Source organism: Triticum aestivum, chromosome 5D (genome assembly GCF_018294505.1).
Source record: "Triticum aestivum cultivar Chinese Spring chromosome 5D, IWGSC CS RefSeq v2.1, whole genome shotgun sequence".
Classification (NCBI taxonomy): Eukaryota; Viridiplantae; Streptophyta; class Magnoliopsida; order Poales; family Poaceae; genus Triticum; species Triticum aestivum.
Genome location: NC_057808.1, coordinates 314358487 through 314385171, shown reverse-complemented (window position 1 = coordinate 314385171; position 26685 = coordinate 314358487). Strand labels below are relative to the sequence as shown.

Sequence of the window (26685 nt, the reverse complement as noted above, 5' to 3'; positions counted from 1 at the left end):
TACAGATATATGTCAGAGCTCAGAGAACAGCACATGCATGGATTACATCTTAATCTTAGAGGAGATAGTCATATTTGCAGTACATGATGATCAACTGCAGGCAGGGAGCTAATCGAGCAACTAATGAATCATCACACGACACGGGGGAGACAAGACCGGGGATTGATCGGTCTTGCTTGCCACAAGGATACATCGATGGAGAGACGGAGGTTCCGATTCCGGTGGGTCAGAAGGCGAAGAAGCGCTTCTTGGCCTTCTTGGCGCCGCCGTGGCTGATGGAGTCGGCGGCGGCGAGGTTCTTGGCGATGAGCTCCTGCGCGCGGCGGCTCCTGATCTCCACCCGCATGCTCTCCGTCTTGCCCACCTTGTCGTAGCACGCCGCCGACGCCTCCTCCTGATCCCCCCCCTGCTTCTTCCTGATCAGCCTCGTCTTGATGCCGTCGACGAGCCTTGCCAGCTTCCCCATCGCCGCCGCCTCCAAGTTGTGGGTTGGGAAATCTACGGGGATGACGATGGGATAAATAGATAGATAGAGAGCGCCGCTCAGGTTCACATGTATATATCCGTTTAAATGCGCTTGCTGATTACTGGGGATGCAGTTTCCTTCGGGCGGAAGAGACGGCGGTGGTGGTGGGATGGGGCTCGTATGGATGGATGCGTGCATGGGCTGCGCTGGGTGCCGTTACTCTCCTCCGCCGGGGATCACGTTGGCCAACACTGTTCATTTCCGGTAGGGAGCGCGTGGAAGCCACCGGAGCCGGCCGAAGGTCGCTGCTGGCTGACAAGTGTCCCCACCTGTGGGGCTCGCCCTCGCGGTGACAGGTGTCCATAAGTAGTCTTTAATTGCACATTTATCTCTCTCAACTTTTACCAAATAGAAGTAATTCCCCTTGCATGCATCCTAACTTGGCTTTGTCTTTGTGCAATGGATGGTTGGTTATGGCTCAAGGGTTGGATCTCTGGTAGCCTTGGAGACGGCTTGACGTCGACTAGGTTGCTGCCAAGTCTAGGTCGTTGCTTGAGGCGGCAATGGCGGCCATCGTTGGACATGGATGGCCTAAGAGTTTTTCCTGACCTCTTCGAAGGCATCTTCTCAAGGGCCAAGATGAAGCACATCATGGCCGAGGCTCTTAATGACGGCTATTGGATCTCCCACATTGGGCCGAACTTGAGCATGCACGACTTTCTAATGCTTAAGTCCAAAAAAAAGAGTCCCCGATGAGCTTCGATGGAGATGGGAGAAGAGAGGAATGGCGTCTACTCATCAAGAACCGCACATCATGAGTTTTTCATTGTAGTAGTGGATGCTCTAGCGTATGAGACAACATGCAACTCTCGTGCGCCGCTAGGTTGTCACTTCTTCATTTGGCTTGTGTCGCGAAACAGATGTCAAACTTTTGACGACTAGCACGACCTAGTCTTTCTCATCAACTAACGTGCACTTTTTGTGACCCGCATGATGAAAGCACCAATCATTAGATGGTAGGATGTGTCCTGGCACGCATGGTGTGGCACCATGGGAAAGCGGATTGGGTACCTGCCCGAGGCTCCTCGGTCTTGGAAAGGTGGTGCCTGACATCTACTACTCTAGGGTGGCGACAGGATCTCCACACAATCTTCACACATGTTTTTTTGGGAGCTATGGCAACACGAAAATGATGTCATCTTGGGCATGGCTTCACCCTTGTCGAGATAGCTTCTTTGTTGTATTTATAGGAGGGAGCCCAAGGCAAGTCTTTTATACGCGAGGAGAAGTCTGGATCAGGGTACGTAAATCTTTTACATTTTAACCTAGAGACTTTTCTTGATCGTTGAGTAGGTGGATTTTGGATGGAATAGTTTTTTTTTTGCGCACTTCCATTTCATAAGAAGGGACACATTTATCGGGTCATTGAGGTGGATTTTAGACCATTGATTTCATAAGAACAACCGTCCATTTTTCTTTTATATAAAATGAGGTTTTTTTTACCTTATGCATTTACTCTAACAGAACCATAATGGCCTTCCAAGTTTTAACAAGACCGAATAATGAGTTGGAGTAAGTCTTGCCTTTTTTTAGAACTAAGACCCGAGGCCCGGTGTTAAACTAATGACACCCTTACATAGACAAGAACAACACCACACCACACCACATAGCACAACAACAAAAATGAAAACAACATGAGTGTGCTGAGGAACAACAACACATAATAACAAACAGACAAAATTAGAAAAGAGAAGCATTGCTTGGAATCATCAAACCCTCGCCCGTGATCCGAGAACCGAAGCAAAGAGATAGAGGCCATCTCGAGAGGGGGACTAGCCGTCAAGGTAGGTCATGCCATCGCCATCACCGGCACAACAACGCTAGCCAGTTACATTAGCAAAAAGAGCCCCCTCACACTGTATAGAAGGGTGCCGCACCCTCGAGCAGTGAAAACGCTCACCCTAGGCCCTGGATGAAAACTACTGCTGGGACCGGTCAGGTACATCAACACTATCCAGTTACATCAGCGAAAGGAGCCACCTCACCCTGCATAGAAGGGCGCCGCACCCTCGAGCGGTGAAAACGCTCACTCTAGGGCCTGGATGGAAACTGCCGCCACAACCCCAAAAGGAGGCGCTGGAATGACCATAGGGCTTGCCTCTATTGGGCCTGGGAGCACAACACCTCGTCGTACCCACCTCACCTTGAGAGCACCATCGTCGAGGGCTTGGAACCATCATCGCGAAGAGAGGGAGCTGTTGGCCAAGTGGAAGGAGACATGCGCCAGTACGGTCCACCACCACAATCCACACCCTGCCGATCGTCACCCACAACCCCACCTATGCTTCCAAGATGATCTCTTCAAGAAGATCACCATACCCAATTGTATACTACAATAAGGTTTGCCCGGCTCCGATGAGAAAGGGGCGAAGACGACGACGCATCTTCAGCTCGCTCCAGTGCTACTTTGCTAGTAGTCTTCGCTAGGTGGTTTACGGACCTAGATGTATTTTTCACTTCTAGTGTTTTTTGTACTACCTTGACAGTTGATGAATAGATCAGAAGTTATTTTCGCAAAAAAGAAAAAAAAAAAGATCACCATACCCAAAGGCGCAAGACCAGATAATAACAAACCCTGCTAGGCTAAATACCGCCAATGATAATTTCTTCATTATGAAAACAAAACAGTACATGACTAGCAATCATGCTTTATTAGTACCTTATCTGCAATGCCAGACCAATGTGAATTAGCCTCACTGTTTGGTGTGCAATTCCCTGAAATTTTTAATAGGTGTAGTATACACTTCCTAACGTCTACTAGATTTTAGAGTGCTTTGCCTGGGTGAACTCCTTGCGTAGGACTCTCCTCATGACCTTGTTTGAGGCGGTTCGAGGGAGCGATGGCACCACAACCACCGATGAAACCTGCATATGAAGGGGGTCAGGAAGGAACAGAGTAGCAAGTGATTTCACTGTAGGCAAAGTATAACATGATATTCTATCAAAATTTCCTAAAAAGGTAAGTTGACAATGAGCAGTTCAAGCGGAACAGTCGAAGCACCTTGAAAAGAGGATTCAATTTCTTCAGAGCAGAGTTGAACATTAGTTTCAGTTGGTTCAAATCTTCTGCTTGCGGACTTTGATCTTTGAATACGACGGCTATGGTCAACTGTTCGGGGCCGCCCCCTACAGGCGGAACCCCAATAGCCGCCGTTTCAAGAATGGCATCATTCACCCTGTTGCAGATCCTCTCAATCTCGATGGAACTGACCTGAAACCGGTGATACAAAATCAGTGGATGAACCGACTAAAGCTGTGATTTGGCAGATGAGTTGTGTGTTACAACATTTTTACCTTAATGCCACCAAGGTTCATTGTATCATCTGCACGCCCATGAGCCCTGTAATATCCATCTGCGGTACGTTCAAATTCATCGCCATGCCTCCGGAGGACCTGCTTATGCAGTCATGCGGTTAGTTCTCAACCTTTGAGGATCATACCAAGAAACCAAGGGCAGATAATACATACTTTCGCATTCCATTCTGGCATTCCACTGAAGTACACCTCATGATGATCAGCATTTAGCAGTGTCGTTGATGACCCAAATAATGTTGGATCGAGCGCAAGTTCTCCAATACCAGCAGAATCATGTGGCTGTAAAGTTTAGAAGAAATGCACCGACATTAGGCTGGCTGAGACGAGTTAATGGACGGGGCTAGAGTCTACAACAAACAACCATCTACTCCCTCCGTTCCCAAATATTTGTCTTCCTAGAGATTTCAACAAGTGACTACATACGGAGCAAAATGAATGAATCTACACTCTAAAATATGTCTACATACATCCGTATATTGTAGTCCATTTGAAATGTCTAGAAAGACAAATATTTGGGAACGGAGGGAGTATATGGGTTTGTGAAAGAATGTGCAAGTGATAGGAAAGTAGCATTTGGTGGCAACATGAAACTGATGTATGAGTTGCGATGTATGAGTATATTGGTAGGGAAAATGTGATCATAAATTTCTTAAAGGAACAAAAATGCTTCAAAGAATTCCATGCTGACACTTACCAAGGGATTCCCATTGCTGTCAAGAATAAACAGGTTACAACCCATGGCAGGTGTACTGAATGCTGACAGTGCTTGAGGTTGCAACAGGGATCCAGTAATAAATCCACCACCAATTTCTGTGCCACCACAGTACTCAATTACTGGTTTGTAGCAAGCTCTTCCCATCAGCCACAAATAATCATCCACACTTGATGCCTCCCCAGTTGAGCTAAAGCATCTGCATAGATGAACGGTACCAGTGACAAACTAGATGGCATCAGCATACTATTTCCCTTATGCAAGTTACAACACAAAAAAGAAGGCGTAGAGGGTCAACTAATCCAGAAATTACCTGATGTTTGACCAATCAAATCCCGCAGTACAATCCGTATTTTTCCATGTACGAACAATGCTGGGTACCACTCCGAGCATTGTCACCTTAGCATCCTGCAAGTCAATAAAATAAACAGTAAGGAGCAGAACGGATATAAATCACTATTTTAATTAATAACAGACGGTGCAGATCAATATTGCTCAGTGCAACAGAAAACACAAGAAGTTTCGTACGCATAACAATCCTCTTCCTTGAAGGACTGAATTTTCCTAATAAGGCATGAGTGCATAAGTAATGTCAAACAGCTGTTACTGTGTGTACTGAGTACCCAAATGTATTAAGATATTAGTACTGAGTTCCCAAATGAACATAACTGAGATAATAAAATACACATACGGCTTTTCAACACACTGCGAAATTGAATCATCAACTATGTATGTAACTCTTTCAAAAAAAAAAACTATGTATGTAACTATCTTTACCTGTACAAACTTCGCAAAACCTGAACTATTCGGGGAGCCATTATACAGCGCCATGGATGCTCCATTCAATAGCGAGGCATAGACAAGCCAGGGACCCATCATCCAACCAAGGTTTGTAGGCCACGCAACAACATCACCTTTACGAATATCCATGTGACACCATCCATCAGCAGCTGCCTTAAGAGGGGTCAAATGCGTCCAAGGAATCGCCTTTGGCTCACCTGAACACGAGAAGCTGTCAGAAGTTTGAATAGAAACTGAATCAACTCATAATCCACTAATAGGTAGCGAGGATATGATGCTGCATGTTAATGTAAATAATAGACATGACGGTAGTTGTACATAGAAAATTTATACTAGGACTGACAAACAAATCACTAGATATCAAAATTAAAGGTCACCTGTGGTCCCTGATGAAAATAGGATATTACTGAACTGGTAGGCAGGTTGCTCAACTGCGGTATAAATACCAGCCCTGCAATTTTGGTCGTATTAGTGCAATCTAGTTACAGAGGGGGGTGGGGGAATCATTCAGCAGAATGAACACTAGCCAGTTAGCATAGGAAAGGCATAGTGAGAAAGTAACATCATACGTGGTACGATCAGCCCTTCCAAGAAAATCTTCCCATGAAAGGTCATCAGTACGGAGTCCTTTTATCGGTGTGGATCCCCTTGCAGGGATCACGATAGCCATAGGGGCTTTGGCCTCCACAACTCTACTGTAGAACAAAAACTGATGTATGAGAAATATATTCTGATTGTGAATTTAAGATCAATGCTCTCTGCACTTGAATAACACACCTATACAATGGCAGCTCCTTGTCATCACGAAGGATGCAATCCTGGCAAGCAAAAGACTATCAATATTGCCAGAACATCACCTTTATATATTGAAGCACAAACACATTTCAGAAATTAAGCATAATATTAGACAATTACAGAGCATGTACAGATTAACTAAATACCTGGGTGAAAATTGCTTTCGCCTCTGATATCTTCAGCCTCGTCGATATTGCAGGTGCAGCAAAGCTGTCTGCAATCGAGACAACAATGTATCCCGCTAACACGATCGCGAGGTAGATAACAACGGCATTCACATTCATAGGCATGTCAATTGCAATAGCAGATCCCTTTGCCAGATTAAGTGCATCGAGCGCATTTGCCACGAGGCTACTCTAGACAGAAGTGAGAAGAAGCACTTCTGGAGTTAGATTTCAATGAAGCAAGCAAAGTTATATGATCAGAACTAGTCATCTTTAGAAAAGTATATCATTACCAAACTTTTTTCCTCAATTCCTCCACAGTCACAAAGTTGAGGGGCTCGGAATCCTTCCCCTCATCCCTCCACACAATTGCAACGTCGCTGGAAGTCCTTCCGGGTTTAGCAGTCAGGCAGTTCGCAGCAGCATTCAGCACAGCCCCTGGCAACCACTCGCCACCGGGGTAAGCATCACTGTCACGCAAGATGCAAGATGGGGCCACGCTGAATGTGATGCCCATCTCCTCGAAGACCATCTTCCAATATGCCTGCTCTTGAAACACAGAAACCAAACTGAAGCTGTAAGTCCACTTCTGCAAGCTTAGCAGGTAACAGTGATATCATGGAGGAGAAGTAAAATCTCTGGTCACCTCTGGATTCTCGTTGGAGAACTTGTGGAAGTCCCGGAAGCTGGTGACTGGGTCCTTGTACGCTTCGCCGATGATCTCACTCCCGCGCGCCTCCAGGACGCGGCCAACATTGGTCAGGGCGGCCTCCTCGCTGCAAACACGAAGAATCCCCAAGACGTTAGAGCAAGCGAGCGAGCGAGCCTCGGCAAGGTATTCGATCGGGGAGGCGGGAGCTCTCACGGGTCGGGCGTCCATGCGGGCGGCGTGGTGGACGGGGACCCGGCGTAGCAGCCGTAGTAGAGCATCCGGTGGACGGCGAAGGGCACCCCCGGGCGAAGCACGCCCCGCGAGAGCTCCCCCCACACCGCGGCGGGCCCGCGACCGCTGGCGGCGCCGAGCGCGCCGCGGACCGCCGAGTGGAGCGCGGCGGGCTCCGGCGCCCCCGCCGCGGCGAGGTCGTCGGCGGTGATCGCGGCCAGGGGCTTGTGCGCCGCCGCGGCCATGCCTTGCGCGCGCTCGAGCTGCTGCTACTGATGCTGCTACTGGTTGGTGCTTCCCGCTAGATGCGTGGAGACGAGGGAACTCGCGGGCGGGGCGGGGCGGGGCGGGTGTACCGAACGGGCGAGCGACCTACCGACGGGGACGGGATGAGGGGAGATGAGATGGGATGACACGGAAGTGGGCGCTTAGCTTGTCGGGTTATTTACTCAAAAAAAAAAAAAAAACTTGTCGGGTTATCTGCTCTTTTTTGTTTTGAGAGTTTGGTCTGATCTGGACATGCGTTCCGCCTTTCGATTTCAGGCTCCCTTTTCAACAAGTTCCGTCCTTGCGCACGGACTCCCCGATTCCTTCTACTCTGGCAAACTCTCAAATCTTTCAACTATGTTTTCACATCTAGTGCAAAATCACGATTAATTAACAACATTTCAAATGTTAAATTTTACGTTTTGAATGTGAACTCAAATCATATTGCGCAATAGTTATGTGAAAATAGCATCGAAAATAGTTCATCGTTGTATTACATATGGGTAAAATCTCGCAAAAGTCTTCGTTGTGCGCTCCTCCTATTGGGCCTCTTTGTCTTGGAGTGAGACTTCTATCTCTCTCATCACCATTATCAACCTCAAGCTACCCCGCAAAAAAAACTCAAGCTCTTCATCACCATCAAGATCCAATGGAAGAGGACATGCTTAATCCCGTCCTTTGGTGTAATTTTCAATTCCGTCTCGACCACTTCTCATTTCCCAACAATGCAACAAAGTAAAGAGATTGTTGCCATTCTTCCCGATTTTTTGTTTGTGTAGTGCTTGGATGTATTGGAATGCTCCCCTACTAGCACTCCACTCGGAGGGGGCATTCAATCTGATCAACACAACCACACAACTGGTTGCAACAGTTTAGAATTATACTCTGGAAACCTCGAACCGAACCTTGTGTTTGGTTGGAGAGAATCTTCACATTGCGTTGAAAACGCTCATCAATCCGCCTCCAAAAGGTGTCCTTAGTTTGATCGGTGCAAACTACATGCATCAAGAGAGGCACTAATCCATGCCAAACACAATGTATCATCGTTTTCTAGCTTGTAATTGGACGCTCCAACATGTCTAGAAGAGATACCCTCCAAAGTGGCTTTTGTTGGACACATGGATGACAACCTTAACATGGTTGATTTCTCGAAATAGAGCACTTTCCAAGAAATGTGTCTAATGGCCAAGGCCGATAAGGGGTGGCTATGGCGTCGCCGGCTAGCCCATGTCAGCATGAGAAATCCCAAAAATCTCCTAAAGGATGAGGACATGCTTGGAATAACGGATGTTTCTTTTCTGAAAAACTGTGTGTGTAGTGCAAGCATAGTCGGAAAGCAACATAAAGCAAAGCATACTTCCAAGGGTGTCGTTTCAATCTCAAGGCCTTTGGAGCTCCTCTATGTGGATCTCTTTGGTCCTCCACCACGGGATAGCCTTGGGGGAAAGAAGTATGGTGTATTCATTGTTGATGATTACTCAATATATACATGGGTGTTATTTCTCAAGTCCAGGGACGAGGTGAAGGTGACATTCGTGGATTTTGCAAAGCAAGCACAACGCAAGTTTGACAAATTATTGTTGGTAATTAGAAGCGACGGTGGCTCGGAGTTCAAGAATTACACCCCTGGAAGGATTTCTTAGTGATGAGGGGACTGAGCATGAATATTCCGCACCTTACACCCCTCAACATAAAATGGTGTAGCCAAGAGGAAGAACCGGCCACCTGTGGATATGGCAAGGTCCATGTCAAATGAGTATAAGTCACCATGTAGATTTTGGGCTGAGACCATCAACATCGCTTGTTGAACCAAATCTTCCTTCGCAAGTACTTTAACAAGACATCATACGAGCTCTTAACCGGGAACAAGCCAAACGCTAAATATTTCTGGGTATTCGACTGTAAGTGTTTGCTTCTCAGCAAAGAAACCCGGTTGGCTAAATTTCGAGGATATATTTGTTGGATAAAGATCAAACTCTCACGCCTATAGGGTCTTAAACAAATCCAATAGATGTGTTGAGGAAACTTGTGACGTGATGTTTGATGAATTCAATGGCTCCCATGGAGATAAAGTTTATCTAAGTGATGACGTAGGTGATGAGGATCTTTTACAAGACATCATGACTATATGCATTGGTGACATTTTCCCCATGGAGCAAGCTCACATCAATGATGAAGAAACCTCAAGCACCATCGTTTTACCATCAAGGCTTACACCACATGTAGACCACATTGCTCAAGATGTACCCAACATCCAATGACAAGAACAAGACCCCCTCCAATAGAATGAGCAAGATCATAAAGAAGACCAAGTTGTTGTGCAAGATCAAGAGCGAGAAAAATTCCATGATCGTCAAGCACAAGATCAAACAAATGATCAAGCTTAAGATGGAGCACATCAAGTGACTAATCCCAAGCTCTAACCGTGGATGAACAAGATGAAGATGAAAGTTCAAGTGATGAAGGAGATCCTCAAGATCCACCTTCCTACATGCCTTTAGTGTCCGACCGGGTTCAAGTTGGCAATGTCTTAAGTGGATTGTCACAAGGGTAGTCACTTGTAAACAGTTGACTAATTCTTGTGCTTGCTTCTCATTTTTTTCTAGTTTTGAGCCACTTAAGGTACAACAAGCCTTGATGGAACCGGATTGGTTGTTGCCATGCAAGAGAGTTAAATAACTTCACCCATGATAAATATGTGCTCATTGTGAAGAGGCCAATCGGAAAGGGTTATAACATCATCGGAACCAAATGAGTCTTCAAGAACAAGCAAAGGTGAGTATGAAGTGATCATTAGAAACAAGGCAATATTAGGGGCTCAAGATTTCTCCCAAGTTGAAGGATCGAATTTTGATGAAACCCTTGCCCCCCATACATACATTCCTGCAATACTGTGACGCCCGGATAATTAAACTACAGTAACCCTTTGCTAGTGATGCCACGTCACCTCGGTTACTGTTGTTAATCTCACGTTAGTTCAAAACCGGTTCGGAATTCAACCTCAAAATAAAGTCAAACGATGAAGTTTTCAGATGTTAAAACTAAATTGTTCGAATTGTGACAAATAAATCAAAAGTAATATTGGTGAAGGAACCACACTTTCATAATGTGTTTAATTGCACTATAACAAATAAAACAACGGCAAAACTATTATTTAAATGCTCTTAGAATAATAAACAAATACAAAGTACTTTATTTAATGTGCCAAAATATTTGAGGCAATGGCATAATTGGTGACATCAATTTAGGTGCCACTTTCGTATTTTGTTAAGACTAAAATAAAAGGAAACTAAAAGAAAACGGAAAGAAATAAAATATGTAGAAGAAAATAAACAAAAGGAAAACATTAAAAAAAGAAAAAGATAAAAGAATCCCATCAGCCCAACTGTGCCATGGCCCAGCCAGGCCGGCCTAGCCACTTCCCCCCGGTCGTCCCTCTGTTCAACCGACCAGCCTCCCCTGTTCAACCGACCAGCCTTCCCCCTCGCTCGTCCCCGCCGGACCTCATCGTCGGCGTCGCCACCGAGAGGATAAGGCCACCTTCCCTGACCCCTCGGTCCCCTCACTCCTCCTCGGCGCCCTCCCTCCCAGATCCACCTCTTCCCCTCTGCCAATCTGGAGGAAGGGCCGAACGCCACGGTCGCCGCGCCTTCCTCGCTGCCACGGCCATCGTCCTCCTCTGGCCGCGCCACTGTGCAATCCACTTCGTCGGCCTCCTCTGCGTCGACTACGGCGGCCATCTCGAGCTGGGAGGCACTGCTGCGCCGGATCCTCGTCGTCTTCAACCTCGAGCACCCACAGTAGCCGCCGCAATCTTCATCGATTCGCGACCACGAGCGCCTCCCCGAGCAAGTTGAACTCCTCTACGTGATCCCTGTGAGCTCCCTTCACTTCCCCCTGGATCCCCTTCTTGCGGGCGTCCTCTAGCCGTAGACACCCTCCGGCCGAAGCTCGTCGTCCGCCATGGCCGGATCCCCGCTCCTCGCGCGTGCTCGCCCGCTCCTGCCGCGCGTCCGCCGCGCCCAGGGCATGTCCCGGCGTGCCCACGCCTCGCTGGCCGCGTGCTGGCTTGCCCGGCCGCGCTGCAGCCGCCCGCGGCCCTGTCGTTGACTGCTGCTCGTGCTGCTCTGTTGCTGCTCCTTCTGCTACTCCCGCTCGCTGCTCTCGATGCATTCTGCTGTTGCCGCTACTTGGCCGCAGCTGCGTCTCCTCCCTGCTCCTTGTAACGCTGCTGCTTGCTGTTGCTAATGCCTACTGTTGTTGCTGCTATCTGTACTGCTCATGCCGCTGCTGTTGCTGGTTGCCATGGCCGTGAGTATACCTGGCCATACCTCGGGCCGGGCCGGGCTTCGGGTCGGGCCTACCCAAGCCCGACGCAAAAAACCCAGGCCCGAGCCCGGCCCGGCCCGGCCGTCAGGCCGGTTTTCTGGGCCCGAGCCTGGCCCGAACACGTAAAATCCCGTCGGGCTTCGGGCCGGCCCGGCCCGTCCTTCAGGAAAACGCGAAAACGATGGGCCCGGGCCCGGCCCGGTCTTCGGGCTCAAAATCTAGGCCCGAGCCCGGCCCGGGAGCGGCGTCGGGCTTTTTCGGGCCGGCCTACCCATGGCCAGGACTAGCCGTGAGTGTGTGTTCGTGTGTGTGCACGGCTGTGCCACGGCCGGCCCTTGTTTAATTAGTCTAGGCTTAGCTAGAAGTACTACTAGTTTAGTGCTAAGTTAATCTAGTAGTATATGACAAGTAGACCCCATGAAATAAGTTAGATTTATTTATTTGTTAGGTAAATAGTCTATGACATGTGGGCCACACCTTCCCTTTTGACTAGTCAAATTGACTTGGTCAATTCGGATTAAACTAATTATAAAAATTTCAAAATATGTTTAAAACTTAGAAAATTCATAGAAAATAATCCGTAACTCGGATGAAAAAGTTTTATACATGAAAGTTGCTCAGAACGACGAGCCGAATCCGAATAAATGGTCCGTTCATCTGTCACATGCCCCTAGCATAGCGAACACGCAACTTTTCCCCTCCGATTCATCTGTCCAAAAACGCGAAACACCGGGGATATTTTCCCGGATGTTTCCCCCCTTCACCGGTATCACCTCATGCCGCGTTAGAACACGTCTAGCTCTGCCTGTTGTCCTGTTATGCACTTGCTTGCTATGTATTTACTGTTTCTCCCCCTCTTCTCTTCGGTAGACCTCGTGACGATGCTGATGCCCCTGTGGTCGACTACGTCACCGACGACCCCTCCTTCTTGTCTGAGCAACCAGGCAAGCCCCCCCCCCCCGATCACCAGATATCGCCTATTCTTCTCTATACTGCTTGCATTAGAAGAGTGTAGCATGTTACTACTTTCGGTTAATCCTATTCTGCTGCATAGCCTGTAATTGTTGCTACAGTTGTTACCCTTACCTACTATCCTATTGCTTAGTATAGGATGCTAGAGTTCCATCGGTGGCCTTACACTCTTGTCCGTCTGCCATGCTATACTATCGGGCCGTGATCACTAGGGAGGTGATCACGGGTATATACTATATACTTTATATACATGACACATGTGGTGACTAAAGTCGGGTCAGCTCGTTGAGTACCCGCAACTGATTCTGATGAGGGGGCAGAAAGGACAGGTGGCTCCATCCCGGTAGAGGTGGGCCTGGGTTCCTGACGGCCCCCGACTGTTACTTTGTGGCGGAGCGACAGGGCGGGTTGAGACCACCTAGGAGAGAGGTGGGCCTGGCCCTGGTCGGCGTCCGCGGATACTTAATAATAACACGCTTAACAAGTTCTTGGTATTTGATCTGAGTCTGGCCATTTGGTCTATACGCACTAACCAACTACGTGGGAAAGTTGTGGGCACTCGACGTCGTGGTATCAGCCGAAGCCTTCGTGACGTCAGCGATTGAGCGACGCGCGCCGGATTGGAACGTAAGCCTGCTCTTGTATTAAGGGGGCTAGTTCTGCTTCCGGCCGCGTACGCAACGTGCAGGTGTGCAATGGGCGATGGGCCCAGACCCCTGCGCCTTAGACCGGCGTGCTGACCTCTCTGTTGTGCCTAGGTAGGGCTGCGGCGTGTTGATCTTCCGTGGCCGGGCATGACCCAGAAAAGTGTGTCCGGCCAAATGGGATCGAGCGTGTTGGGTTATGTGGTGCACCCCTTCAGGGAAGTTTATATATTCGAATAGCCGTGTCCCTCCGTAAAAGGACGACCCGGAGTTGTACCTTGACCTTATGACAACTAGAACCGGATACTTAATAAAACACACCCTTCCAAGTGCCAGATATAATTCGGTGATCGCTCTCTAACAGGGCGACGAGGAGGGGATCTCCGGGTAGGATTATGCTATACGATGCTACTTGGTGAACTTACCATCTACTCTCTTCTACATGCTACAAGATGGAGGTGGCCAGAAGCGTAGTCTTCGATAGGATTAGCTATCCCCCTCTTATTCTGGCATTCTGCAGTTCAGTCCACCGATATGGCCCTTTACACATATACCCATGCATATGTAGTGTAGCTCCTTGCTTGCGAGTACTTTGGATGAGTACTCACGGTTGCTTTTCTCCCTCTTTTCCCCCTTTCCCTTCTACCTGGTTGTCGCAACCAGATGCCGGAGCCCAGGAGCCAGACGCCACCGTCGACGACGACTCCTGTTGGAAATATGCCCTAGAGGCAATAATAAAATGGTTATTATTGTATTTCCTTGTTCATGATAATTGTCTATTGTTCATGCTATAATTGTATTAATTGGAAACCGTAATACATGTGTGAATACATAGACCACAACATGTCCCTAGTAAGCCTCTAGTTGACTAGCTCGTTGATCAATAGATGGTTATGGTCTCCTGACCATGGACATTGGATGTCATTGATAACGGGATCACATCATTAGGAGAATGATGTGATGGACAAGACCCAATCCTAAGCATAGCACAAGATCGTGTAGTTCGTTTGCTAAGAGCTTTTCTAATGTCAAGTATCATTTCCTTAGACCATGAGATTGTGCAACTCCCGGATACTGTAGGAATGCTTTGGGTGTACCAAACGTCACAACGTAACTGGGTGGCTATAAAGGTGCATTACAGGTATCTCCGAAAGTGTCTGTTGGGTTGGCACGAATCGAGACTAGGATTTGTCACTCCGTATGATGGAGAGGTATCTCTGGGCCCACTCGGTAATGTTGGGAATCGTAGCATAATTTTTAAAATTTTCCTACGCTCACCAAGATGCATCTATGGAGTGTACTAGCAACGAGGGGAAAGGAGTGCATCTACATACCCTTGTAGATCGCGAGTGGAAGCGTTCCAATGAACGTGGATGACGGAGTCGTACTCGCCGTGATCCAAATCACCGATGACCGAGTGCCGAACGGACGGCACCTCCGCGTTCAACAGACGTACGGTGCAGCGACGTCTCCTCCTTCTTGATCCAGCAAGGGGGAAGGAGAGGTTGATGGAGATCCAACAGCACGACGGCGTGGTGGTGGATGTAGCGGGTCTCCGGCAGGGTTTCGCCGAGCTTCTGCGAGAGAGAGAGAGAGAGAGAGAGAGAGAGAGAGAGGTGTTGCAGGGGAGGAGGGAGGCGCCCAAGGCTGTAGGTTGCTGCCCTCCCTCCCCCCTTTATATAGGCCCCCTAGGGGGCGCCGGCCCAGGGAGATGGGATCTCCAAGGGGGGCGGCGGCCAAAAGGGGGGGAAGGGGTGCCTTGCCCCCCAAGGCAAGGGGGAAGCTCCCCCTAGGGTTCCCAACCCTAGGCGCATGGGGGAAGGCCCAAGGGGGGCGCCCCAGCCCATTAAGGGCTGGTTCCCTTCCACTTTCAGCCCACGGGGCCCTCCGGGATGGGTGGCCCCACCCGGTGGACCTCCGGGACCCTTCAGGTGGTCCCGATACAATACCGGTAACCCCCGAAACTTTCCCGGTGGCCGAAACTGGACTTCCTATATATAATTCTTCACCTCCGGACCATTCCGGAACCTCTCGTGACGTCCGGGATCTCATCCGGGACTCCGAACAACTTTCGGGTTTCCGCATACATATATCTCTACAACCCTAGCGTCACCGGACCTTAAGTGTGTAGACCCTACGGGTTCGGGAGACATGCAGACATGATCGAGACGCCTCTCCGGTCAATAACCAACAGCGGGATCTGGATACCCATGTTGGCTCCCACATGTTCCACGATGATCTCATCGGATGAACCACGGTGTCGAGGATTCAATCAATCCGTATGCAATTCCCTTTGTCAATCGGTATGTTACTTGCCCGAGATTCGATCGTCGGTATCCCAATACCTTGTTCAATCTCGTTACCGGCAAGTCTCTTTACTCGTACCGCAATGCATGATCCCGTGACTAACGCCTTAGTCACATTGAGCTCATTATGATGATGCATTACCGAGTGGGCCCAGAGATACCTCTCCGTCACACGGAGTGACAAATCCCAGTCTCGATCCGTGCCAACCCAACAGACACTTTCGGAGATACCCGTAATGCACCTTTATAGTCACCCAGTTACGTTGTGACGTTTGGCACACCCAAAGCACTCCTACGGTATCCGGGAGTTGCACTATCTCATGGTCTAAGGAAAAGATACTTGACATTGGAAAAGCTCTAGCAAACGAAACTACATGATCTTTTATGCTATGCTTAGGATTGGGTCTTGTCCATCACATCATTCTCCTAATGATGTGATCCCGTTATCAATGACATCCAATGTCCATGGTCAAGAAACCATGACTATCTGTTGATCAACGAGCTAGTCAACTAGAGGCTTAATAGGGACACGTTGTGGTCTATGTATTCACACATGTATTACGATTTCCGGACAATACAATTATAGCATGAATAATAGACGATTATCATGAACAAAAAAATATAATAATAACCTTTTATTATTGCCTCTAGGGCATATTTCCAACAGTCTCCCACTTGCACTAGAGTCAATAATCTAGTTACATTGTGATGAATCGAACACCCATTGCGTCCTGGTGTTGATCATGTTTTGCCCTAGGGAGAGGTTTAGTCAACGGATCTGCTACATTCAGGTCCGTATGTACTTTACAAATATCCATGTCTCCATTTTGAACACTTTCACGAATGGAGTTGAAGCGACGCTTGATATGCCTGGTCTTCCTGTGAAACCAGGGCTCCTTCGCAAGGGCAATAGCTCCAGTGTTGTCACAGAAGAGAGTCATTGGGCCCGACGCATTGGGAATCACCCCTAGGTCGGTAATGAACTCCTTCATCCAGACTGCTTCCTGTGCTGCCTCCGAGGCTGCCATGTACTCCGCTTCACATGTAGATCCCGCCACGACGCTTTGCTTGCAACTGCACCAGCTTACTGCTCCTCCATTCAAAATATACACGTATCCAGTCTGTGACTTCGAGTCATCCAGATCTGTGTCGAAGCTAGCGTCGACGTAACCCTTTACGACGAGCTCTTCGTCACCTCCATAAACGAGAAACATATCCTTAGTCCTCTTCAGGTACTTCAGGATATTCTTGACCGCTGTCCAGTGTTCCTTGCCGGGATTACTTTGGTACCTTCCTACCAAACTTACGGCAAGGTTTACATCAGGTCTGGCACACAGCATGGCATACATAATAGACCCTATGGCCGAGGCATAGGGGATGACACTCATCTCTTCTATATCTTCTGCCGTGGTCGGGCATTGAGCCGTGCTCAATTGCACACCTTGCAATACAGGCAAGAACCCCTTCTTGGACTGATCCATACTGAACTTCTTCAATATCTTGTCAAGGTATGTACTCTGTGAAAGACCAATGAGGCGTCTTGATCTATCTCTATAGATCTTGATGCCTAATATATAAGCAGCTTCTCCAAGGTCCTTCATTGAAAAACACTTATTCAAATAGGCCTTTATACTTTCCAGGAATTCTATATCATTTCCCATCAATAGTATGTCATCCACATATAATATGAGAAATGCTACGGAGCTCCCACTCACTTTCTTGTAAACACAGGCTTCTCCATAAGTCTGTGTAAACCCAAACGCTTTGATCATCTCATCAAAGCGAATGTTCCAACTCCGAGATGCTTGCACCAGCCCATAGATTGAGCGCTGGAGCTTGCATACTTTGTTAGCATTCTTAGGATCGACAAAACCTTCCGGCTGCATCATATACAACTCTTCCTTAAGGAAGCCGTTAAGGAATGCCGTTTTGACGTCCATCTGCCATATCTCATAATCATAGTATGCGGCAATTGCTAACATGATTCGGATGGACTTCAGCTTCGCTACGGGTGAGAAAGTCTCATTGTAGTCAACCCCTTGAACTTGTCGATAACCCTTAGCGACAAGTCGAGCTTTGTAGATGGTCACATTACCATCCGCGTCCGTCTTCTTCTTAAAGATCCATTTGTTTTCTATGGCTCGCCGCTCATCGGGCAAGTCAGTCAAAGTCCATACTTTGTTTTCATACATGGATTCTATCTCGGATTTCATGGCTTCTAGCCATTTGTCGGAATCCGGGCCCGCCATCGCTTCTTCATAGTTTGAAGGTTCACCGTTGTCTAACAACATGATTTCCAGGACAGGGTTGCCGTACCACTCTGGTGCGGAACGTGTCCTTGTGGACCTACGAAGTTCAGTAACTTGATCCGAAGCTTCATGATCATCATCATTAACTTCCTCCCCAGTCGGTGTAGGCACCACAGGAACATTTTCCCGCGCTGCGCTACTTTCCGGTTCGGAAGGGGTGACTATCACCTCATCAAGTTCCACTTTCCTCCCACTCAATTCTTTCAAGAGAAACTCCTTCTCTAGAAAGGACCCGTTCTTGGCAACGAAGATCTTGCCTTCGGGTCTGAGGTAGAAGGTATACCCAATAGTTTCCTTAGGGTATCCTATGAAGACGCATTTTTCCGATTTGGGTTCGAGCTTTTCAGGTTGAAGTTTCTTGACATAAGCATCGCATCCCCAAACTTTTAGAAACGACAGCTTAGGTTTCTTCCCAAACCACAATTCATACGGTGTCGTCTCAACGGATTTAGACGGAGCCCTATTTAAAGTGAATGCGGCAGTCTGTAAAGCATAGCCCCAAAATGAGAGCGGTAAACCGTTAAGAGACATCATAGATCGCACCATATCCAATAGAGTGCGATTACGACGTTCGGACACACCATTTCTCTGAGGTGTTCCAGGCGGCGTGAGTTGTGAAACTATTCCACATTTCCTTAAGTGTGTACCAAATTCGTGACTTAAATATTCTCCACCACGATCTGATCGTAAGAATTTTATTTTTCTGTCACGTTGATTCTCAACTTCACTCTGAAATTCCTTGAACTTTTCAAAGGTTTCAGACTTGTGTTTCATTAGGTAGACATATCCATATCTACTTAAATCATCAGTGAGAGTGAGAACATAACGATATCCTCCGCGAGCCTCAACACTCATTGGACCACACACATCGGTATGTATGATTTCCAATAAGTTGGTTGCTCGCTCCATTGTTCCGGAGAACGGAGTCTTGGTCATCTTACCCATGAGGCATGGTTCGCACGTGTCAAATGATTCGTAATCAAGAGACTCCAAAAGTCCATCTGCATGGAGTTTCTTCATGCGCTTGACACCAATGTGACCAAGGCGGCAGTGCCACAAGTATGTGGGACTATCGTTATCAACTTTACATCTTTTGGTATTCACACTATGAACATGTGTAACATCACGTTCGAGATTCATCAAAAAAAACCATTGACCAGCGGGGCATGACCATAAAACATATCTCTCAAATAAATAGAACAACCATTATTCTCGGATTTAAATGAGTAGCCATCTCGAATTAAACGAGATCCAGATACAATGTTCATGCTCAAAGCTGGCACTAAATAACAATTATTGAGGTTTAAAACTAATCCCGTGGGTAGATGCAGAGGTAGCGTGCCGACGGCGATCACATCGACCTTGGAACCATTCCCGACGCGCATCGTCACCTCGTCCTTTGTCAGTCTCCGTTTATTCCGTAGTTCCTGCTTTGAGTTACAAATATGAGCAACCGCACCGGTATCAAATACCCAGGAGCTACTACGAGTACTGGTAAGGTACACATCAATTACTTGTATATCACATATACCTTGGGTGTTGCCGGCCTTCTTCTTGTTCGCTAAATATTTGGGGCAGTTCCGCTTCCAGTGACCACTTCCCTTGCAATAAAAGCACTCAGTCCCGGGCTTGGGTCCATTCTTTGACTTCTTCCCAGTAACTGGTTTACCGGGCGCGGCAACTCCCTTGCCGTCCTTCTTGAAGTTCTTCTTACCCTTGCCCTTCTTGAACTTGGTGGTTTTATTCACCATCAACACTTGATGTTCTTTTATGATCTCCCCTTCCGCTGATTTCAGCATTGAATATACCTCGGGAATGGTCTTTTCCATCCCCTGCATATTGTAGTTCATCACAAAGCTCTTGTAGCTTGGTGGAAGCGACTGGAGGATTCTGTCAATGACCGCGTCATCCGGGAGATTAACTCCCAGCTGAGACAAGCGGTTGTGCAACCCAGACATTCTGAGTATGTGCTCACTAACAGAACTGTTCTCCTCCATTTTACAGCTGAAGAACTTGTCGGAGACATCATATCTCTCGACCCGGGCATGAGCTTGAAAAACCAGTTTCAGCTCCTCGAACATCTCATATGCTCCATGTTTCTCAAAACGCTTTTGGAGACCCGGTTCTAAGCTGTAAAGCATGCCGCACTGAACGAGGGAGTAATCATCAGCACGTGATTGCCAAGCGTTCATAACGTCTTGGTTTTGTGGGATTGGTGCATCACCTAGCGGTGCTTCTAAGACATAATCTTTCTTGGCTACTATGAGGATGAGCCTCAGGTTCCGGACCCAGTTCGTATAATTGCTGCCATCATCTTTCAGCTTGGTTTTCTCTAGGAACGCGTTGAAATTGAGGACAACGTTGGCCATTTGATCTACAAGACATAGTGTAAAGATTTTAGACTAAGTTCATGATAATTGAGTTCATCTAATCAAATTATTTAATGAACTCCCACTCAGATAGACATCCCTCTCGTCATCTAAGTGAAACATGATCCGAGCTTAACTAGGCCGTGTCCGATCATCACGTGAGACGGACTAGTCAAGATCGGTGAACATCTCCATGTTGATCGTATCTTCTATACGACTCATGCTCGACCTTTCGGTCCTCCGTGTTCCGAGGCCATGTCTGTACATGCTAGGCTCGTCAAGTCAACCTAAGTGTATTGCGTGTGTTTCGAGGCCATGTCTGTACATGCTAGGCTCGTCAACACCCGTTGTATTCGAACGTTAGAATCTATCACACCCGATCATCACGTGGTGCTTCGAAACAACGAACCTTCGCAATGGTGCACAGTTAGGGTGAACACTTTCTTGAAATTATTATAAGGGATCATCCTACTTGCTACCGTCGTTCTAAGCAAATAAGATGCAAAAACATGATAAACATCACATGCAATCAAATAGTGACATGATATGGCCAATATCATTATGCTCCTTTGATCTCCATCTTCGGGGCACCATGATCATTTTCGTCACCGGCAAGACACCATGATCTCCATCATCATGATCTCCATCATTGTGTCTTCATGAAGTCGTCACGCCAACGATTACTTTTACTTCTATGGCTAACGCGTTTAGCAACAAAGTAAAGTAAATTACATGGCGTTATTCAATGACACGCAGGTCATACAAAATAATAAAGACAACTCCTATGGCTCCTGCCGGTTGTCATACTCATCGACATGCAAGTCGTGATTCCTATTACAAGAATATGATCAATCTCATACATCACATATATCATTCATCACATCTTCTGGCCATATCATATCACATATATCACTTGCTGCAAAAACAAGTTAGACGTCCTCTAATTGTTGTTGCAAGTTTTTACGTGGTTTGTAGGTTTCTAGCAAGAACGTTTCTTACCTACGTATGACCACAACGTGATTTGCCAATTTCTATTTACCCTTCATAAGGACCCTTTTCATCGAATCCGTTTCGACTAAAGTAGGAGAGACAAACACCCGCTAGCCACCTTATGCAACTAGTGCATGTCAGTCGGTGGAACCTGTCTCACGTAAGAGTACGTGTAAGGTTGGTCCGGGCCGCTTCATCCTACAATGCCGCCGAAACAAGAAAATACTAGTAGCGGCAAGAAGAATTGGCAAACTCAACGCCCACAACTGCTTTGTGTTCTACTCGTGCATAGTAACTACGCATAAACCTGGCTCATGATGCCACTGTTGGGAATCGTAGCATAATTTTAAAATTTTCCTACGCTCACCAAGATGCATCTATGGAGTGTACTAGCAACGAGGGGAAAGGAGTGCATCTACATACCCTTGTAGATCGCGAGCGGAAGCGTTCCAATGAACGTGGATGACGGAGTCGTACTCGCAGTGATCCAAATCACCGATGACCGAGTGCCGAACGGACGGCACCTCCGCGTTCAACACACATACGGTGCAACGACGTCTCCTCCTTCTTGATCCAGCAAGGGGGAAGGAGAGGTTGATGGAGATCCAACAGCACGACGGCGTGGTGGTGGATGTAGCGGGTCTCCGACAGGGCTTCGCCGAGCTTCTGCGAGAGAGAGAGAGGTGTTGCAGGGGAGGAGGGAGGCGCCCAAGGCTATAGGTTGCTGCCCTCCCTCCCCCCCTTTATATAGGCCCCCTAGGGGGCGCCGGCCCAGGGAGATGGGATCTCCAAGGGGGGGCGGCGGCCAAAAGGGGGGGAAGGGGTGCCTTGCCCCCCAAGGCAAGGGGGAAGCTCCCCCCTAGGGTTCCCAACCCTAGGCGCATGGGGGAAGGCCCAAGGGGGGCGCCCCAACCCATTAAGGGCTGGTTCCCTTCCACTTTCAGCCCACGGGGCCCTCCGGGATGGGTGGCCCCACCCGGTGGACCTCCGGGACCCTTCCGGTGGTCCCGGTACAATACCGGTAACCCCCGAAACTTTCCCGGTGGCCGAAACTGGACTTCCTATATATAATTCTTCACCTCCGGACCATTCCGGAACCTCTCGTGACGTCCAGGATCTCATCCGGGACTCCGAACAACTTTCGGGTTTCCGCATACATATATCTCTACAACCCTAGCGTCACCGGACCTTAAGTGTGTAGACCCTACAGGTTCGGGAGACATGCAGACATGACCGAGACGCCTCTCTGGTCAATAACCAACAGCGGGATCTGGATACCCATGTTGGCTCCCACATGTTCCATGATGATCTCATCGGATGAACCACGGTGTCGAGGATTCAATCAATCCGTATGCAATTCCCTTTGTCAATCGGTATGTTACTTGCCCGAGATTCGATCGTCGGTATCCCAATACCTTGTTCAATCTCATTACCGGCAAGTCTCTTTACTTGTACCGCAATGAATGATCCCATGACTAACGCCTTAGTCACATTGAGCTCATTATGATGATGCATTACCGAGTGGGCCCAGAGATGCCTCTCCGTCACACGGAGTGACAAATCCCAGTCTCGATCCGTGCCAACCCAACAGACACTTTCGGAGATACCCGTAATGCACCTTTATAGTCACCCAGTTACGTTGTGACGTTTGGCACACCCAAAGCACTCCTATGGTATCCGGGAGTTGCACGATCTCATGGTCTAAGGAAAAGATACTTGACATTTGAAAAGCTCTAGCAAACGAAACTACACGATCTTTTATGCTATGCTTAGGATTGGGTCTTGTCCATCACATCATTCTCCTAATGATGTGATGCCGTTATCAATGACATCCAATGTCCATAGTCAGGAAACCATGACTATCTGTTGATCAACGAGCTAGTCAACTAGAGGCTTACTAGGGACACGTTATGGTCTATGTATTCACACATGTATTACGATTTCCGCACAATACAATTATAGCATGAATAATAGACGATTATCATGAACAAAGAAATATAATAATAACCTTTTATTATTGCCTCTAGGGCATATTTCCAACAGGTAATGCATCATCATAATGAGCTCAATGTGACTAAGTAGTTAGTCACGGGATCATGCATTACGGAACGAGTAAAGTGACTTGCCGATAACGAGATTAAACGAGGTATTGGGATACCGACGATCGAATCTCGGGCAAGTAACATACCGATTGACAAAGGGAATTGTATACGGGATTGATTGAATCCTCGACATCGTGGTTCATCCGATGAGATCATCGTGGAGCATGTGGGAGCCAACATGGGTATCCAGATCCCGCTGTTGGTTATTGACCGGAGAAATGTCTCGGTCAGTCTACATGTCTCCCAAACCCGTAGGGTCTACACACTTAAGGTTCGGTGACGCTAGAGTTGTAGAGATATTAGTATGTGGTTAACCGAAAGTTGTTCGGAGTCCCGGATGAGATCCCGGACGTCACGAGGAGTTCCGGAATGGTCCGGAGGTAAAGATTTATATATGGGAAGTCCTATTTTGGCCACCGGAAAATGTTCGGGAATTTTCGGTATTGTACCGGGAAGGTTCTAGAAGGTTCCAAAGTGGGGCCCACCTGCATGGGGGGACCCACATGAACGTGGGTAGTGGGGGAAAGGCCCCACACCCCTGGTCAAGGCGCACCAAGATCCCACCTTAGAAGGAATAAGATCATATCTCGAAGGGATAAGATCAAGATCCCTAAAAAAGGGGGATAACAATCGGTGGGGAAGGGAAATGATGGGATTTCTTTCCCCCACCTTTGCCAACGCCCCAATGGACTTGGAGGGCAAGAAACTAGCCCCCTCCACCCCTATATATAGTGGGGAGGCGCATGGGAGCAGCAACCCCAAGCCCTGGCGCCTCCCTCCCTCCCGTGACACCTCTTCCTCCCCGCTTGCGCTTGGCGAAGCCCTGCCGGGATCCCGCTACTTCCACCACCACACCGTCGTGCTGCTGGATCTCCATCAACTTCTCCCCCCCCCTTGCTGGATCAAGAAGGAGGAGACGTCCCCGCTCCGTACATGTGTTGAACGCGGAGGTGCCGTCCGTTCGGCGCTAGGATCATCGGTGATTTGGATCACGACGAGTACGACTCCATCAACCCCGTTCTCTTGAACGCTTCCGCGCGCGATCTACAAGGGTATGTAGATGCACTCCCCTCTCTCTCATTGCTAGATGACTCCATAGATTGATCTTGGTGATACGTAGAAAATTTTGAATTATTGCTACGTTCCCCAACAGTGGTATCAGAGCCAGATTTATGCGTAGATTCTATGCACGAGTAGAACACAAAGTAGTTGTGGGCGATGATTTGTTCAATTTGCTTACCGTTACTAGTCTTATCTTGATTCGGCGGCATTGTGGGATGAAGCGGCCCGGACCGACCTTACACGTACTCTTACGTGAGACAGGTTCCACCGACTGACATGCACTTGATGCATAAGGTGGCTAGCGGGTGTCTGTCTCTCCCACTTTAGTCGGATCGGATTCGATGAAGAGGGTCCTTATGAAGGGTAAATAGCAATTGGCATATCACCGTTGTGGCTTTTGCGTAGGTAAGAAACGTTCTTGCTAGAAACCCATAGCAGCCACGTAAAACATGCAACAACAATTAGAGGACGTCTAACTTGTTTTTGTAGGGGTATGCTATGTGATGTGATATGGCCAAAAGGATGTGATGAATTATATATATGTGATGTATGAGATTGATCATGTTCTTGTAATAGGAATCACGACTTGCATGTCGATGAGTATGACAACCGGCAGGAGCCATAGGAGTTGTCTTAATTTATTGTATGACCTGCGTCTCAATGAAAACGCCATGTAATTACTTTACTTTATTGCTAACCGTTAGCCATAGTAGTAGAAGTAATAGTTGGCGAGACAACTTCATGAAGACACGATGATGGAGATCATGGTGTCATGCCGCGCCACGAAGATGGAGATCAAAGGCGCAAGATGATATTGGCCATATCATGTCACTTTATGATTTGCATGTGATGTTTGTCATGTTTACATCTTATTTGCTTAGAACGACGGTAGCATAAATAAGATGATCCCTCTCTAAAATTTCAAGAATGTGTTCCCCCTAACTGTGCACCGTTGCGAAGGATCGTTGTTTCGAAGCACCACGTGATGATCGGGTGTGATAGATTCTAACATTCGCATACAACGGGTGTAAGCCAGATTTACACATGCGAAGCACTTAGGTTGACTTGACGAGCATAGCATGTACAGACATGGCCTCGGAACACAAGAGACCGAAAGGTCGAACATGAGTCGTATAGTAGATACGATCAACATGGAGATGTTCACCGTTGATGACTAGTCCGTCTCACGTGATGATCGGACACGGTCTAGTCGATTCGGATCATATATCACTTAGATGACTAGAGGGATGTCTATCTAAGTGGGAGTTCATTAAATAATAAGATGAACTTAATTATCATGAACATAGTCAAAAGGTCTTTGCAAATTATGTCGTAGCTTACGCTTTGGTTCTACTGTTTAAGATATGTTCCTAGAGAAATTTTAGTTGAAAGTTGATACTAGAAATTATGCGGACTGGGTCCGTAAACTGAGGATTATCCTTATTGCTACGCAGAAGGCTTATGTCCTTAATGCACTGCTCGGTGTGAACCTCGAGCGTCGTCTGTAGATGTTGCGAAACATCTGACATAAACGTTTTGATGACTACGTGATAGTTCAGTGCGTAATGCTAACGGTTTAGAATTGAGGCGCCAAAGACGTTTTTGAAACGTCGCAGAACATATGAGATGTTCCAAAGACTGAAATTGGGATTTCAGACTAGTGCCCACGTCAAGAGGTATGAGACCTCTGACAAGTTTCTTAAGCCTGCAAACTAAGGGAGAAAAGCTCAATCGTTGAGCATGTGCTCAGATTGTCTGAGTACTACAATCGCTTGAATCGAGTGGGAGTTAATCTTCCAGATGAGATAGTGATGGTTCTCCATAGTCACTGCCACCAAGCTATTAGAGCTTCGTGATGAACTATAACATATCAGGGATAGACATGATGATCCTTGAGCAACTCGCGATGTTTGACACCGCGAAAGTAGAAATCAAGTAGGAGCTCAATTGTTGATGGTTAGTAAAACCACTAGTTTCAAGAAGGGCACGGGCAACAAAGGATACTTCATGAAACGGCAAATCAATTGCAGCTCTAGTGAACAAAGCCAAGGTTGAACCCAAACCCGAGACTAAGTGCTTCTGTAATGAGGGGAACGGTCACTGAAGCAGAACTACCCTAGATACTTGGTAGATGAGAAG

General features: G+C 47.5%; 2 protein-coding genes across 2 annotated transcripts; both read right to left on the bottom strand.

Moving 5' to 3' along the window:
• Nucleotides 1-680, bottom strand: LOC123121423 (uncharacterized). The gene has a single exon (XM_044541390.1). The coding sequence runs from the start codon at nucleotides 662-664 to the stop codon at nucleotides 227-229; it is 438 nt and encodes a 145-aa protein (XP_044397325.1). The 5' UTR covers nucleotides 665-680; the 3' UTR covers nucleotides 1-226.
• Nucleotides 681-3089: 2409 nt separating this feature from the next.
• Nucleotides 3090-7538, bottom strand: LOC123121422 (probable acyl-activating enzyme 17, peroxisomal). Its single transcript, XM_044541389.1, has 14 exons — nucleotides 7179-7538; nucleotides 6960-7089; nucleotides 6607-6857; nucleotides 6296-6500; nucleotides 6132-6172; nucleotides 5924-6049; nucleotides 5732-5805; nucleotides 5331-5551; nucleotides 4867-4961; nucleotides 4536-4752; nucleotides 3995-4120; nucleotides 3821-3919; nucleotides 3528-3737; nucleotides 3090-3391 (listed from the first exon to the last, which is right to left on the bottom strand). The coding sequence occupies exons 1-14, from the start codon at nucleotides 7439-7441 to the stop codon at nucleotides 3284-3286; spliced, it is 2166 nt and encodes a 721-aa protein (XP_044397324.1). The 5' UTR covers nucleotides 7442-7538; the 3' UTR covers nucleotides 3090-3283.
• Nucleotides 7539-26685: the final 19147 nt, after the last annotated feature.

Bases quoted from the DNA above. Each gene is read 5' to 3' on its own strand.
- LOC123121423 (XM_044541390.1), bottom strand. From the start codon at position 664: ATGCACGCATCCATCCATACGAGCCCCATCCCACCACCACCGCCGTCT.
- LOC123121422 (XM_044541389.1), bottom strand. From the start codon at position 7,441: ATGGCCGCGGCGGCGCACAAGCCCCTGGCCGCGATCACCGCCGACGAC. The intron at 4,962-5,330 runs GTAAAGATAGTT...ATTGACTTGCAG, and splicing joins GTTTTGCGAAGTTTGTACAG to GATGCTAAGGTGACAATGCT. The intron at 3,920-3,994 runs GTATGTATTATC...CTGCATAAGCAG, and splicing joins TGCCAGAATGGAATGCGAAA to GTCCTCCGGAGGCATGGCGA.